A 16,697-nucleotide genomic window follows, 5' to 3' on the forward strand; every position below is an offset into this window, starting at 1 on the left:
GGGCGCTTCACAAATACTGGCTATACCGACTCTCCCGCCAGATCCTGGCCCCCAGTTCCAGACCTGCCCCCGCCGTTAAAAGGTCACCGACGGACCGGCAGTTCTTTGACACAGTGGATAAAGCACCGGCCTTGGAGTCAGGAGGACCTGAGTTCAAATCCAGCCTCAGACACTTGACACTTACTAGCTGTGTGACCCTGGGCAAGTCACTTAACCCTTATTGCCCCGCAAAAAAAAAAAAAAAGATCACCGAAGCTTTGTCACTGTACTTATTCCCGATGCTATTAACTGGCCCTTTTCTGTGTTTTTTCAAGAACTTAAGTTTTTGGACTTGCTCAAGATCTTCCTCTACCCCAACCCTTCCCTTTCCCCCTGTAGACTTAAGTGTTAATGTGGGTGCCCCCAAGCACACAGACTTCTCTGTTCTTCCCCCCCCCACTGCTGTGAACCGCACTTTGACCCTCCCTCAGGCATACTCCAGGGCTCTATTTGACCCTCTATTGCAGTGGCAAAGAACTGGAAATGGAGGGGATGCCCATCAATGGGCAATGGTTGAACAAGGTGTGGTGTATAAATGTGATGGAATACTATTGTGCTGTAGGAAATGATGAACAGTCCGATTTCAGAAAAACCTGGAGACATATCAACTGATGCTATGTGAAGTGAGCAGAACCAGCAGAACCTTGTACACTAACACTGTGTGATGATCGACTGTGATAGACTTGGCTCTTTTCAGCAATACAATGATCCAAGACAATGCCAAAGATTTTATGATGGAAAATGCTTTCCATATCCAGAAAAAAGAACTGTGGAGTCTGAATGCAGACTGAAGCATACTGTTTTCACTTTTGTTGTTGCTTCTTAGTTACTGTTCTTTATTCTTGTGTTTTTTTTTCCTTTTGTTCTGATTAATGTGGAAATGTGTTTAACATGATAATGTATAACCTATATTAAATTGCTTGCTGGTCTTGGGAGGGGGAGGAAAGGGATGGTGGGAGAAAAATTTGGAACTCAAAAAATATCTTTACATTTAATTGAGAAAAATTAAAAATAAAAACAAACAAAACAAAACAAAACAACTTGTTGACCCAAATGTCTCCTTACACTATTGGCATCTCCAGGAAAGAAATGAATTCAAATTAATTAACTCAGATGTTTACTAGCTATGTGACCCTGCGCAAATCACTGAACCTTAGTTTCTTTATCTGTATAATACAGAGGTCCCTTTCACCTGTAAATTTGTGATCCTATATTTCTTCTCATTTTACAACCAAAGTCCTAGAAAAATTTGGCCTCTTCTATCACCTCCATTTCTTTACATCCCTTCTCAACCCTTGCAATTTAACTGAACCTCACCACTCAGACTAATATCACCAACTATTTCTTAGTCACTAAATTCAATAGCTATTTCTCAATTCTCATCCTTTTTGAACTTTTTGAAGCATTTGACATTGTTAACCACAACCTCTCCTGAATAGTTTGCTCCTTAGGTTTGTCAACCTAAAAAATTTTTAAAGCAATCAACATAACAAAATTAAGGTATTTAATGGGGCAGAGGAGTTATAACTCATGAAACTGTCAAAGAATGGGCCAAAACAAGTTTATGTAGGGTATAAACAACAACAAACAAAAATGGCTGCAGTTGGGGTTGATTACCTTTTGTTTCACCTATTAAATTCTTTTATGTAACCAGATTCTTTGGGAAATCTACAAAGTAATCTGAGGTTGGAATTGACAAACTTTGGTCAGCCCCAGGTCATTCATTGGGGAAAGAAACTAAATGGAGTCAGACAGTTCAGAATAAATTGTGTTTGTCAGCTTCTTATCTCACAGGTTTCTCCAAATTCTACCTAACTAATTCTTCTCAGTCTCCTTTAAAGGATCATCATTCATTCACATTCTTGCCCAGGCCCATCTCTCTCTATGTCTCTATCCCCCTATGTCTCTGACTTTCTGTCTCTCCCACCCCCACCCCCTCTGTCCACCTTCCCCTGCCCTTATTGATCTCATCTCCTAAGTTCCACTCCCACATCACCAACTACCTGCTGTGTATCTCTACCTGAATGTCTCATATCTTCTCAAATGCAATATAACAAAACAAAATGCACTCTTTTCTGCTTCTAAATTCATGGGAGCTGTTTCTGGGGAAGGATAGAGGGCTGGCTCATCCACGGCTGAGAGACAGTAAGACAGATAGAGACTGTCCCCCTGAATGGAAGGAGAATTGACTTTTGTACATTTCAGACAAAAAAGGTTCTGTGCCAAAAACGGAGATTGGAAAATAACAGGAGAGGATGTTTTGGGGGTTGAGTGATGAGCCATCAATCACACATCTTGCTGATGTACAAAAAAACCATATCTCCAATGTATGGAACTTGCATATTGTCTTCCTTGCAGAAACCTTGATATGCTTATCGGTGTTTACATCATAGATAGAAATGTCTCTGAATATCCCAGGGTTGCAAGACCCCTGGTCCATATGTCCTGGTAACATCACATTCCTGAAGTGGGAAACAGTTATTTTTTTATTCTGAAATCTTTGGTTTCAGTGTCTAAAGTTTAAGGATTGTTTTTCACTTCTGCTAAAGTTTAAGATCTAGGTTTCTTAGGATTTGCATCCTGCCATCTAAACACACCCTCCTAACTTTCTTATTTCTTTGGAATGGGTTCCATCATCTTTCCAGTCAGTCATCTTCCAATCCTTTCTTACCCACCTCACACATTAAGTCAGTCTTGATTCCACCTTTACAGCCTTTCTTGAATCCAACCCTTTCTCTCATTCACATAGCCACCACTTAGTACAGGCCCTCATTGATGTAAGAGGTGAAAAAAGGGTTAACAGAAACACCTAAGACCCAAGCTCTAATTCAGATATTAGCTCCAAAAGGGAGTTAGACTCCAGTTAATGGATAACTTACACTAGGTTCTTGTACCCACAGTGATCAGCTTCCATAATGGACCAGAACGGGTCAGGTCAAAATAACAATAAAGGAAAAAGACAATCTATAGAAATTCTAATGAAAAATTATTATATTTTGAAACTAGCCATGGGAATCAGAAAGAGACATGCGCAGAAAAGGCCAAATTTGTCCCCAGATTCGCCTTATGACGTGTAAACCCCCAAAACACACCTCCACTGAAAAAGGTACCCACTTTGGGGATTGGCTTTGGACCCCCAGGAACTCTAAATTAGGATAAGCCCTCCCCTGTAACACCCCTAGGTGGAGAATATAATGAGTAGGACAGGCCCTCCCTTGTACCTCCCCAAGGTAGAGATTATTATAATGAGACTAATAATCAATTTATCTATACTATAAATATAACTGTCTTTTCTTTCACTATTCAAGAGATACCTTTTCACTATTCTGGTTCTCTCCCTGTGGTCACCCACAGTATTGCAATAAAACCTGGGAAACTGAGTCACTGAGTTTTGTAATTCTTTTGGGACGACTCATGATCAATCTGACCCCAAATTCTATCCCACATCATCATCACCTCTTACCTGGACTTCTGTAGTGGCCTCCTAATTGATTTCCCTGCTGCCAGTCTTTCCTCTCTAATTTGTATACAATTGCCCCATTAATATTCTGAAAACTCAGGTTCCACTCACTATGTTACTGATCCACTGGAGAAGCTTCCATAGTTTTTTACTGCCCATTGGGCAAAGTACAGGCTCCTTTGTTTGGCCTTTACAATATGGCTTCAATCTGTTTTTCCAGTTTGACCCCCCCTCCTATGCTACAGCAAATTAATTGCAGCAAAGTAATCAATCGATCAATAAACATTAAGTGCCTGTTATGCACCAGGCACTATGTAAGTACTGGGGATACAAATTTAAAAAAAAAAAAGCTCTTCAAGGAGCTTACAAACTTAACAAAATTATTTTTAATATTTAAAATTTTTTTTGAGTTCCAAATACTCTTCCTCCTTCCAGTTCCCACCCATTGAGAAGGCAATCAATCAATTATACATGTAAAGTCAAGCAAAACATTTCCTTATTAGCCATTTGGGGGAAAAAAAAGCAAGAAAAATATGCTTCAATCTGCATTCAGAATTCATTAGTTCTCTCTGGAGGTGGATAGCATTTTTCATCACTGGTCCTTAGGAATTAACTTGGATCATTTTCTTGATTACAGTAGCTAAGTCTTTCATAGTTTACAATGTTGCTATTACTCTGTACAATGATCTCTGGTTATGTTTACTTCAATTTGTATCAGTTCATATAAGTCTTCCTAGGTTTTTCTAAAACCATTCTGCTCATCATTTTGACATAGTGCTAAATTAGGATATTAGGATAAAATTAGGATAAATTAGGTCATTAGGATAAGTCAGAAGAAGTTTCTCCTTGGAGAAGCAAACCCAAAGGTGACCAGATAACAGGACAGACTATCAAGGAATCAAGGGACTATTAAAGTTTAAACTGGCCAACTAGATATCAGGACAGACACACCTAAGAAGTAAGAGGAGATAAAATTCTATAGCAGGAAAGTCAGTTAGGTGTGGCTACTACCTGAGCTAGGAGACAGAGATAACTCCAGAGGTTAGTACTGTTGAACATTAAAATATAGCTTTTGTATCTGCCTGTCTCCTACAAACAGAATCAATAAACAGATCAGAGAAATTATGCTGTCTTATAATATTTCCTACAATTTGTTCCCATACCTGTCCTCCGACAAATATAACCAGATCAAAGAACATGGCTAAGAACCAGATCAGAGAATTTAATATCTCCTATAAGACAAACCAAATCAGAGACAGACAGAAAAAAACATAATATCAATTGAAAATTTTGTCCCAAGAAGAAATATATAACACATGATGATGTGGAGACTTCCTTCCTAAGAGGGAAGCTCAGAGACTTGCCATTTCTGAGGTATATATGGGTTTTTTTTTGTCCACTGATTACAGGGCATTGTCAGTTTCGAAAGCATGATACAGAAACAAAAAGCAATTTAGTAATTTCAGTTTTAACAAGTATAGAGGAAATATAGAAGCATCATGATAAGATTACAGGATTACAAAAAAGGGTTTGACAGGGGCAGCGAGGTGGCACAGTGGATAAAGCACTGGTCCTGGATTCAGGAGGACCTGAGTTTAAATCTGACTTTAGACACTTGACCCTTACTAGCTGTGTGACCCTGGGCAAGTCACTTAACCCTCATTGCCCTGCAGAAAACCAAAACAAAACAAAAAAGGGTTTGGCAAGGATGAGGATGCCCCAATGTTTTCATAAGAAAGGGACTTACTATCCTGAAGGAAAAGAAGTCACTATGTAGGGTCTTTTGTCTACTAGCTGTCCGTGTTCAGTTTGGAGTTCAGTTGAAGGACATTTTGCTCTTGTTAATCCTATTAATCCAGGGTTTCATAAAAATACTTTTAGATAATAAGGTACCTCCATCAAATCCAGGTGATCTATATATTCATATTAACAGTACTATTATTCCCCAAAAAAAGAAAAAAAAAAAGAAAATCCTCCCTACTCTCAGGAATCTTTCCCCACCCCATCCCCAAAAGGAACTTTCCATTTTCAGGTGGTCACCCCATCTATCCTCTATAAAAGCTTTTGCTTTCCTTCTGTTCTGGGAGGAAGATGTCTCAGCCATCTCCTTCCCTCGAGGCTGTCTTTGACTTCCCTCTTGGTCATTTTCTCTAGTGTCCAATAAAGGACCATTTTAATTCTGATTGTATTTTGTGCTAATTCTTTACAGAGGAATACCCAAGGACTCCCACTACCAGTTGGCTCCCACCCCCACCCCATGACAATTTCCTATAGCACAATAGTATTCCACCACATTCATACACCACAGCTTGTTCAGCCCTTTGCCAATTGATGGCATCCCCTCAATTTCTGATTCTTTGCCATCACAAAAAAGAGCTGCTCTAAATATTTTTGTTAATATAGTTCTTTTTCCTTTTTCTTCTATCTCTTTGAGGTATGGACCTAGTAGTGGTATTGTTGGGTCAAAGGGTATACACCTTGGACATAATTCTGAGAAAATAATTATTAATAATGGATTTCTTAATAATGGATAATATGTTGGGGGGGCAGGGAAAGAACTTGCATAGGAAAAGAAATGAGTTACAGTGGGAGACAGAGTGTTTTTTGCAGCCATCACTCTGGTACAAGCCCTCATCACCAAATGCCTACATTAATCTCTCCCTGCTAATGTGATCCTCCTAAAGTGAATGTCTGACCATTGCACTCCTTCCCTACTCAATAAAGTCCAGTGGCTCCGTATTACCCCTAAGATCAGTTTCAGTCTTTTCTCCCCCACACTCCAGAAAGTCCTATTCTCTTTGATCTGGGACAAACCCAAGGGAACAAAAGAAATGAAGATTGATTCTTTTTTCTAGCTCAGTGAAGATAAGATCAGACCACACCTAGATAATGAGTGAAGGTCTTTTATGGTCTTCTCTGGGAAGTTATCTGTAGAGTTCATTTTAATATAGACCACCCTCAAGTCATATCAAGCAATGGAATTGAATGATGCTAACCAAATAGCTTGGATCTCAATGTATAAGGGATAACCTATCAATAGTAGCTATAAATAGTACCTAAAAGGGTTAACAGAGAAACTAAGGTTTGTGTTATTAATGTAACCAAGAGGGTTTGTCCCTATCTACCCTCACCATCAACAGAGATAATAACTAGGGACCATTAACCATTAATATCCATTAATATTCCTACATGACAGGATACCTAGAAACCAGATCTTAAGTAAAGAGATATCATAAACACAGAGACCCTCTGGATCTGACAAGTTTAAGCATGTCTTTATGAACATGCACAAAAAAGGCCAAATGTGTCCTTAGGTTCACCTTATGATGTTTAAACCCCAAAAACACACCTCCAAGGAAAAAGGTACCTGCCTTGGAGGTTGTCTGAGGACCCCAGGAAGTCCAAATTAGGATAGGCCCTCCCCTGTACCTCCTTAAGGTGGAGATTATGATAATGAGGAGATAATCATTTTTTTTCTCACTATAAATATAACCATTTTCCTCTCCCTATTTGAGACACCTCTCTCCTTGGATGATTCTCCCTGTGGTCAGCACAGTCTTTCAATAAAACTTGGGAAACTAAGTCACTGAGTCTTGTAATTCTTTGGGATGCTTCATGATCAATCTGATCCATTAAATCCCCCCACATCGTAATGACTCACCTCTCAAAAGAAGATAAAACCCTTGGCCACATCAGCATCTCTCTCTCTTGGTTGGCACTTGGCACTCTCTCTGCACTTGCTCTTGGCTTGACTCCCCCTCTTAGGACAATGTAGGTCTTTTGAACTCTCTTGGGTCTCTTTGAGACGATGTGTGAGACAGCATGGGTCCTCTGGGGCTTTTTCTCCTGCTCATGCTAACTGCCACGCAGTCAATTCTTTACTGGTATATGATGTTAGTAAAAATAATAATATGCTTACACCAAAACAGATATAGTAATAGCAATTATTTTTTTTTTTTTTTAGTGAGGCAATTGGGGTTAAGTGACTTGCCCAGGGTCACAGAGCTAGTAAGTGTTAAGGGTCAGAGGCCAAATTTGAACTCAGGTACTCCTGACTCCAAGGCCAGTGCTTTATCAACTGCGCCACCTAGCCGCCCCAATTAATTAAAAAACAACAACACAGTTTTAACATTATTTTAAGAAAACAGAGTTCCAAATAGTTCTCTAGAATGATTGCACCAGATCATAACTTTACTAACAGGGCATTAGTGTACCAATTTTCCAAATCCACTTCCTTCAGCATTTGCCCTTTTCTTTTTCTGTTAAGTCAATCAATTTGATAGGTGTGAGGTGGTACCTCAAAGTTGTTTTATATTGCATTTCTTGAATCAATAGTGATTTAGAGCATTTTTATGTGACTATTCATAACTTTGATTTCACCTTCTGGAAACTGCCTGTTCACATCCTTTGACCATTTATCAATTGGGGAATGGCTCTTATTTTTATAAATTTAGCTCATTTCCCTATATATTTGAAAAAGGAGGCCTTTATCAAGAAACTTGCTATATAAAAAAAAATTCCCCTTGTTTCCTACTTTCCTTTTGATTTTGGCTGCATTTGTTTTGTTTGTGCAAAACAAATTTTAAATTTAATGTAATCAAAATTATTCATTTTACTTCCTGTGATCCTCTCTATATCTTCTTTGGTCATGAACTCTTCCTTTATTCATTCCATGATTTCTTAATTACATCACCCTTTATGTCAAAATTATATACCCTTTTTGACTTTGTCTTGGTATACAGTGTAAGGTGTTGGCTTATGCCTACTTTCTTTCAAACTGCTTTCCCGTTTTCCCAGCAATTTTTGTCAGATGGTGAGTTCTTACCCCAAAAGCTTAGAACTTTGAGTTTATCAAACTGTAGATTACTATGATCATTTACTACTGTTTATTGTGTACTTGATCTATTTCACTGATCCACTACTTTATTTCTTAACTGGTACCAAATTGTAATATAGTTTGAATTCTGATACTGGCAGGCTGCCTTTCTTCACATTTTTTTCCATTAATTTCCTTGACATTCTTGACCTTCTGTTCCTCCAGATCAATTTTGTTATTATTTTTTCTGGCTCTACAAAATAATTCTTTGGTAGTTTGATTGATATGACACTGAATAAGTAAATTAATCTAGGTAGAATTGTCATTTTTATTATATTGGCCCAGCCTACCAATGGGTAATTAATACTTCTCCATTTGTTTGGGTCTCTCTTTATTTACATAAAAGGTGTTTTGTAATTCTATTCATATAGTTCCTGACTTCATCTTGGCAGGTAGACTCCCAATTATTTTATATTGTCAGCAGTTTATTTTGAATGGAATTTCTTTTTTTTATCTCTTTCTGCTGGGTTTTGTTGATAATATATTGAAATGTTGTTGATTTATGTGAATTATTTTCTTTCCTGCAATTTTGCTAAAGTTTTTAATTATTTCAAGTATTTTTTAGTTGATTCTCTATGATTCTTTGAAAATACCATCCATTACCCAGTTGTCAGTGTTCTAGTGATGGACATCTCTATCTTGAAGGTATAGTCGATTGCAGGTTATAATGACAAAATATACAACAATTTACATCATTAGCATATTCCTCTGACCTTAGCCCATCACTAGCTGTGTGACCCTGGGCAAGTCACAACCTCTGCCACAGATTCCTCATATGTAAAACAGGGACAATAGCATTTATTCCCAGGATTGTTGTGAGGATCAAATGAGATAATTAAAAAGCACTTAGCAGAGTGCCTGGTGTGTAGTAAGCACTATCTCTGTTGTTACCATGCGCTATATAAATGCAATTATTAGCACTATCGTTATCATCATTATTACATTCTTCAAGAAGCCAGAGTCACCTCAGCCATGAATGGCTGTAAGCATAGACATAATACATTTTAGAGTAGACAAATCTTAGGAGGCTTTCTAGGCCAAATGCCTTTGTTTTGCAGATGAGGAAACTAGTCCAGAGATGAGGTAATTTAGGACCACAGATTTAAAATTGGAAGGATCCTTAGAGGTCACCTGGTCCAATTCTTTTATTTCACACATAAGGAAGCTGAGGTCCAGAGAGATGACGTACATTGCTCAAGGTCACAAAGTAAACAAGTCAAGACTTGACTTCAAATTTAGTGTCCTTGCCACTTCACCAAAGGTTATGTGCTGTTAGTAGCAAAGTTGGGTTTGGAACCCAGCTTGTTTTTCTCAGTCCATATATTTTTCATCTTTGTATTTTCAGTGCAGAATGCTGGCCCTGGTTCAGGAAGACCTGAATTGAAATTTGGCTTCAGCCACTTCTCAGTGGTGTGACCCTGGGTGAGTCACTTAACTTCTGTTTTCCTCAGTTTCCTTAATTGTAAAATGGGGATAATAATAGCACTTTCCTTCTAGGGTTGTTGTGAGGACCAAATGAAAAGAATTTAGCACAGTGCCTGGCACATAGTTGGAACTTAATGAATGTTTGTTTGTGTCCTTATTTTCTAGTATATTCTTCAAAATATGTATTTAGTAAATATTTGTAGAATTCAATTCCACTATAATGTAATGTAGGTGCCAAGGTAATATACTTACAAAGTCATATATGTCCATAAAACAAAATGCATTGAGAAAGGAGATTTTCTAGCAGGGGGTCTTAACTTGGGATCTGTGAACTTATTTTTGAAAAATATTTTGATAAGTGTATTTCAGTATAATTGGTTTCCTTTATAATTCATACATTTAAAAAACATTATTCTGAGGCAAACATGACATAGAAAAGGTTAAATCCTGTTTCAGAGTAAGTCACAATTGCTACCTTTATCCAGAAATAAAGAACCGAGGCACACCAAGACAGTAATTTCAAGTGCTTTTATAATTACTTTATTATATGTGCATATTCAAACAATGAACTCTAATATCTTTCATAAACATTTTTCAAATATTTTTTTCATATGGTATTTGTCATGATATTTCTTCATATCCATGCTCTTTGGTCATTCAATATACAGTCTTCACAGGTATTCATCTTGGGGAAAATAGATTATTTCAATCTTTTGTTATTACCTCTAACATAAACCTTTGAGATGGCTAATGGGAAAATGTTCATCGTATAGTTGTAATGACTATAAAAAAATACTCTGGGACAAACTGTGCAGTAATCTGGCAGGTTTTCTATTCTTCAATACATATACATTGTTCTCAAACCTACTCAAGTACACTCTACCTTCAACTTGCTCTTATTCCCCTGAGTGAAAAAATCAAAGCTTTCTGAAATATCACCATGTGAGTCTATTTGCTGATACTAGAAGCTGAGGCAAATAAGAAGAAATATTGTTCATAATAAGTATGGAATTATAAAGGATAGGTCATGTAGACTGCAGCATGATTCACTGAGCCAGGCAGCAGATTCAGGGGCCTCTAGTTACTCAGATAACTTGAGATAAGCATTTCATCTGTGCTTGAGCTGAAATTGTATCCTTTTATGACCCTTCCTTCTAGCACCTTGCTTTTTTATCTTTGCTGCCTTCTGAGCCCGATGGCAGAGCAGAAGAATGCCCTTTATTGACTGGGAGGCAAGCTCCTCTTTCAAAGCAAAGGCCGTGTGGTTATGGCTGTAATAACTGCTAACGGCTTAAAATTAGGAACTGTGGGTTGTAGGAGCTGGAAGGGACCTTAGAGATCATTGAACTCTCACTTCTCTCTCTATTTCACAGTAAAAAAAACCCGAAGCCCAGTGATGACTTCACTATAGGGTCTGAATTGGGATCTGCCTCTAAATTCATTGCTCTTTCTACCAATATTCTCCTTGGTTTAGCCTGACATTAATGCCCCACAGGATCTTTTCCCCATTATATTTTGATGACTTTTGGTAAAGTATATATTATCAGCATAACTCTACATGCATTATTACAACCTTTTCTGTGACTCAGTTTTCCTCATTTATAAAATAGAGGATAATATATCAAGTCAACAGATTATGAGGTACATCATAGGTATCAAACATGCAGCCCATGGGCCACATGTGACCCACAACACTCCCAAGTGTGGCATGAACCATAATAAAATGTAATTGGGAAATATTTAACAAAATAAATAAAAATACATTAAAACATATATAATGTAACATTTAAAAAATAAATCAATAAGCCTATTGGGATCCTTACGTATGCTATAGTGGCCCCTGCTTTTATTAGAGATTGACACCACTGGGATACATGATACACTAGAGACAAATGTTTCACAATTTGCAAGTAGGAGATTCTTATAAAAAATGTTCAACAATCTATCCCAAGCATTTGAACTTATTTGAACTGGCTAAATTAAATCTAGTTGATCTGAACCATCATCTACCAGTATGTAATAAACGTGCTCAAGTTCTCTAAAAAGTTAAATTAAACTTGGACATTTTTGTGTTCTTTTAAAAAGCAGTTTGTTGAATTGGAAGATTTATTCATGGTGAAGGGCTCTTGTTATATTTTCCCCAGCATAAATCAATAAATGTTTATATACATGAATGTTTTAACAAATGATCCCTATACTATTTACTCTTTCAAGATAAACAACATTTAGACTTCCATTCAGTAAAAGCACCTGCTTTCAAATGTTTTGAACATTAAGCAAATGGTAAAACTTCTTTAGAATTGTCTCCATCTTTCTTTCCTCTCCTCATTCCTTTAAATTCCAAGACAATAATATTCCTGAAAGTACAACTGTGACAGTCTTATATACATATACATAAATACTTTACCCACACACAAAGACATTCAACATAATTAAGGGCATCTGAAAAAAACATGGATACACACAGCAGCAGAGACATAGTCCCAATAGGACAACACTTCCTCTAAATAAGGCCGTCGTTCTCAGAATAGGGGCTATTTTTTTTTAACGTAATGTACTTGTACTTAAAATACTGAAGAAGCTTCCAAAAGACTTCGGCAGCAGAAGAGTAGAGGAGGGATTGGATAATAAGTAGACAGGCATGATGTCACCTTTAAAAATAGCTCTGTGTCTTGATAAGCATATGAAACTGTACTTAAAGACACCTGTTGAAAGTAACATCATTCTTTAACATCTCACCTACCCTCCACGTTTTTTTTTTTGCTCTCTTGTACATTTATGTTTGATTATGTCTAATCTGAATCAGTGAACTGGACTGGAACATGCACATACATTATGACACCCACACAACCCGGACATTTGGAAATTACATAGACATAAGGCCCCTAACACTAACTGAGCAGCAGCATATTTTCTAAATAGCAGAAATATACTAGCTTACTTAGAGAGATTCACAACATCATTATAATAGATATATACCTGCATTTGAGGGTTAGTTGGCAATAAGTGCAAGCTATATGAAAATACTGTAAAATGAACAAGAGTACATTTGGCCTCTCTAGTTTTTGAAACTACTTATTCTAGGTTTAGGTGGCTATTTGTCTTTTATCATTATTAGTGATAGAGACCTATTCATTGCACCGTATTCTTGGACAGGGCTATGAATGACTTCAAATTACATTTTTACATCATTCAAAGTATAATTTAGGCCTATTCAATAAGTACCTCTAGTAGAAGAATACCTTTTCTGTATTAGGTTAAGGTTTAATAGGCTTCCTCTGTATATGCAGATATAGTTTATGATCAATATAGATAAACTATAGACATACAGAATAATTTAAAATTCATTGTAATATAATTAAGGTCTATGTTTAACTTCAACTCCAGGATTAGAGTTTGCATTAATATACTATGCTAATTTAGTATGTTAAGTCAAAGAATCACAGAAACATGAGTTTGTGATTTGTTGTATAGAATGTCATTTTCTAAGGTAAACAGTTAAATTTAATTTTGAATTGTGAAATTCATAATCCTATGATCTTATTTTAGTGAGATTGACTTGCTAGGCATCTGATCATCATAATCCCTCTCATATTTCTTTGAACACTAACAATCCATGTGAAAGCCATGTGACAGGGCTTATTCAAGAACAAGGACAACTTATGGTTGGGCCCTATAGATGGAGAAATTTCCTCATTTATAGGGATTTATCTTGCATCATGAATGTATATGTCTTGGGGGGCAGCTGGGAACACTGTTATAAAGGAATGGCTATGAAGATGGTTCTAATAACCTCAGTACAATGAAAGTAGCTATAGGAGAGTAGGTCTTTGAGGATAGGCAACAGCTACTACACCTGACAATCAACACTTATTTCCAGTTGTCTCCTCTGTCATGCACTGATATAACAATTGCTGTAATGAGTAGTCTCATCCTTTTCTAACTGCCATTTTCACATATGGCTTTCATATCATTATAATCTTTGTCTTTTTGAACAACTTTTAGCTTTGTAAAGAACTGTACCTCTCCCTACTGGTAATACTGTATAACTGGTTAGTTATATTTTGAAATGGATGGAAGGTTTTTATAACATTAGCATTCTGATTTTACAGAGTGCAATGAAAGCACAAAGTAAACATTTTGAAAGCTCCAAAAAATTTCCTTTTAGTATTTTATTTCATTTTTTTAAATTTTTTTTTTTTTGCTGGGCAATGGGGGTTAAGTGACTTGCCCAGGGTCACACAGCTAGTAAGTCAAGTGTCTGAGGCTGGATTTGAACTCAGGTACTCCTGAATCCAAGGCCGGTGCTTTATCCAATATTTTATTTCATTTTAAATATAATTTGCCACTCATGAATGAGTCATATATTTATTTTGAAACTACAAAAATAAAAATTCAGGTGAGATGCTAATGTGACCAACATAAAAGGGTTTGTTTCTTTCTTGTAATATATTAATATGTTTGTTCATTTTCTTAGATAAGCTGATGTTTATAGTACATTTGTAACATTGAAATGGCTCATTTTCCCATTCTTCTCTGGTATTTGTGGTCTTCACAAAAGGAATATAATCATCAATTTTATGTTGTTTTTTGAAATATTCTGCTGATTGGCAACAAATTACTTAGATTTGTACCTTCTATGAATATAAAGTGCTTTCTTTAATTGGCTAATGACAATTTGCCACCACAGTCATACCTAGAGACAATGTATTTCAACAAGGTAATTCATTCTCCTTCTAAACCCTCAAATCCTACTAAATATAAGATTAAACATGAGATTCATCTAGGTCAATATCTGTCTCCCCCAGTTCAATATGAGTAAAACTGAACTGGCTTGTTAGCAGAGGATTCTCCATCCCATTTTCCTCACTTATATGAAGAATAGTGTCATCAGGCTGTAACAAGCTTGTGGTCTCAAGACCTGCAAAGTCTTCAGTGTCTGAAAGCTGGGTGGATGAGGGGCTGGTTGCTGTAGCTCCTTGTGCTACTTCAGCATCATCGTCCTTTTCCTTTTCTTTCTCTTCAGTTGGATGGGCCTTAATCTAGAACCAAGATAACCAAGTTTGAGGCCTTCACAAAGCAGAGAAAACATTGATCCTTCTAGTGCTAAAATCCTGCATTCTAAGATTAGAGGGAGCTTGGTATAGAAGAAAGATTGATGAGGTTTGGAGTCAGAGGACATGAGTTAACAAACTAGCTCTGCCACTTACTACATCTATAACTGGGCAAATCACTTAGCCTTTTTGTGTCTCAATTCTCATCTAAAAATGAGAGGGGTGGATTGGATGACTTTTCAACCTCAAGATTATGATCCCATGTGCCACAGAAGAGTTTCAGAATTAATTATTCTACCATAGGTACCTCTCTAGCTTCCTTAGAATATCATAGAAGAGAATATAATAATGACAGCTCGCATTATCAAACCCTTTTATTAAATACTTTCATTAAAACAAACCTTTGCTTTTTCCCTCTGTCTTAAAATCACTTTATTGTTTAACATGTTGTATTTTTATTTAGCTCTGTACACATTGTATTGTGCAGTAGATGCAAACCCCTTGAGGACAGGAACTGTTTCATTTTAGTCCTTATATCCATTTTCTTTTTTTCCTTTTTTTAATCAGAAAAATATTTTATTATTTTACAGTTACATGCAAAGATAATTTTCAACATTTGTTTTCATAAGATTTTTAATTTCAAATTTTTTCTCCTTCCCCAAGACAGAAAGCAATCTGATATAGGTTACATATATATATATATATATATATATATATATATATATATATATATATATATATATACATACAATCACATTAAACATTTCTGCATTAGTCATGTTGTAAAAGAAGAATCAGAACAAAAGGGAAAAACCTCAAAAAACAAAAACAAAAGTAGAAACAGCATGGTTGGATCTGTATTCAGAATCCATAGTTCTTTTTTCTGGATGTGAAGAACATTTTCCATCACGAGTTTTTTGGAATTGTCCTGGATCATTGCACTGTTGAGAAGATCTAAGTGTCACAATTGATCATCACACAATGTTGCTGTTACCGTGTACAATATTCTCCTGGTTCTGCTCACTTCATTCAGCATCAGTCCACTTAAGTCTTTCCAGATTTTTCTGAAATCTGCCTGCTCATCATTTCTTACAGCACAATAGTATCCCATTACATTCATCTACCACAACTTGTCCAGCCATTCCCCAATTGATGGGCACTCCCTCAATTTCCAATTCTTTGCCACCGCAAAGAGAGCTGCCATAAATATTTTTGTACACATGGGTCCTTTTCCCTTTTTTATGATCTCTTTGGGATACAGACCCAGTAGTAGTATTACTGGATCAAAGGGTATACACAGACCCATAGTCCTTTGAGCATAGTTCCATACTGTTCTCCAGAATAGTTGGATAAGTTCACAACTCCACCAACAATGCATTAGTGATCCAACCTTTCCACAGCTTCTCCAACATTTATTATTTTCCTTTTTTGTCATATTAGACAATCTGATAGGTGTGAGCTGGTATCTTAGAGTTCTTTTAATTTGCATTTCTCTAATCAGTTGTTATTTAGAGCATTTTTTCATATGGCAGATATAGATAGCTTTGATTTCTTAATCTGAAAACTGCCTGTTCATATCCTTTGACCATTTCTCAGTTGGGGATTGACTTGCATTCTTATACATTTGATTTAGTTCCCTATATATTTTAAAAAGGAAGCCTTTATCAGAAGCACTGGTTGTAAAAATTGTTTCCCAGCTTTCTGCTTTCCTTTTAATTTTGGCTGCATTACTTCTGTTTATACAAAAGCTTTTTAATTTAATGTAATCAAAATCATCCATTTTGAATTTCATGATATTCTCATGTTTGGTCATAAATTGTTCTTCTCTCCATAGATTTGAGAT

General features: G+C 36.4%; 1 protein-coding gene across 8 annotated transcripts in view; it reads right to left on the reverse strand.

Annotated features, from left to right (window-relative positions):
- Positions 1-10,313: 10,313 nt before the first annotated feature.
- The window catches only part of UNC80 (unc-80 homolog, NALCN channel complex subunit), a 259,417-nt gene continuing 253,033 nt past the window's right edge, over positions 10,314-16,697 (reverse strand). For all 8 annotated transcript variants that reach the window (XM_043991060.1, XM_043991061.1, XM_043991059.1 and 5 more), the window contains one exon: positions 10,314-14,842. In XM_043991060.1, the coding sequence (XP_043846995.1) occupies positions 14,567-14,842 (276 nt within the window). In that variant the 3' untranslated portion in view covers positions 10,314-14,566. The remainder of the gene's footprint in view (positions 14,843-16,697) is intronic.

The sequence above is a fragment of the Dromiciops gliroides genome, chromosome 3, assembly GCF_019393635.1.
Source record: "Dromiciops gliroides isolate mDroGli1 chromosome 3, mDroGli1.pri, whole genome shotgun sequence".
In the NCBI taxonomy this organism is placed as follows: Eukaryota; Metazoa; Chordata; class Mammalia; order Microbiotheria; family Microbiotheriidae; genus Dromiciops; species Dromiciops gliroides.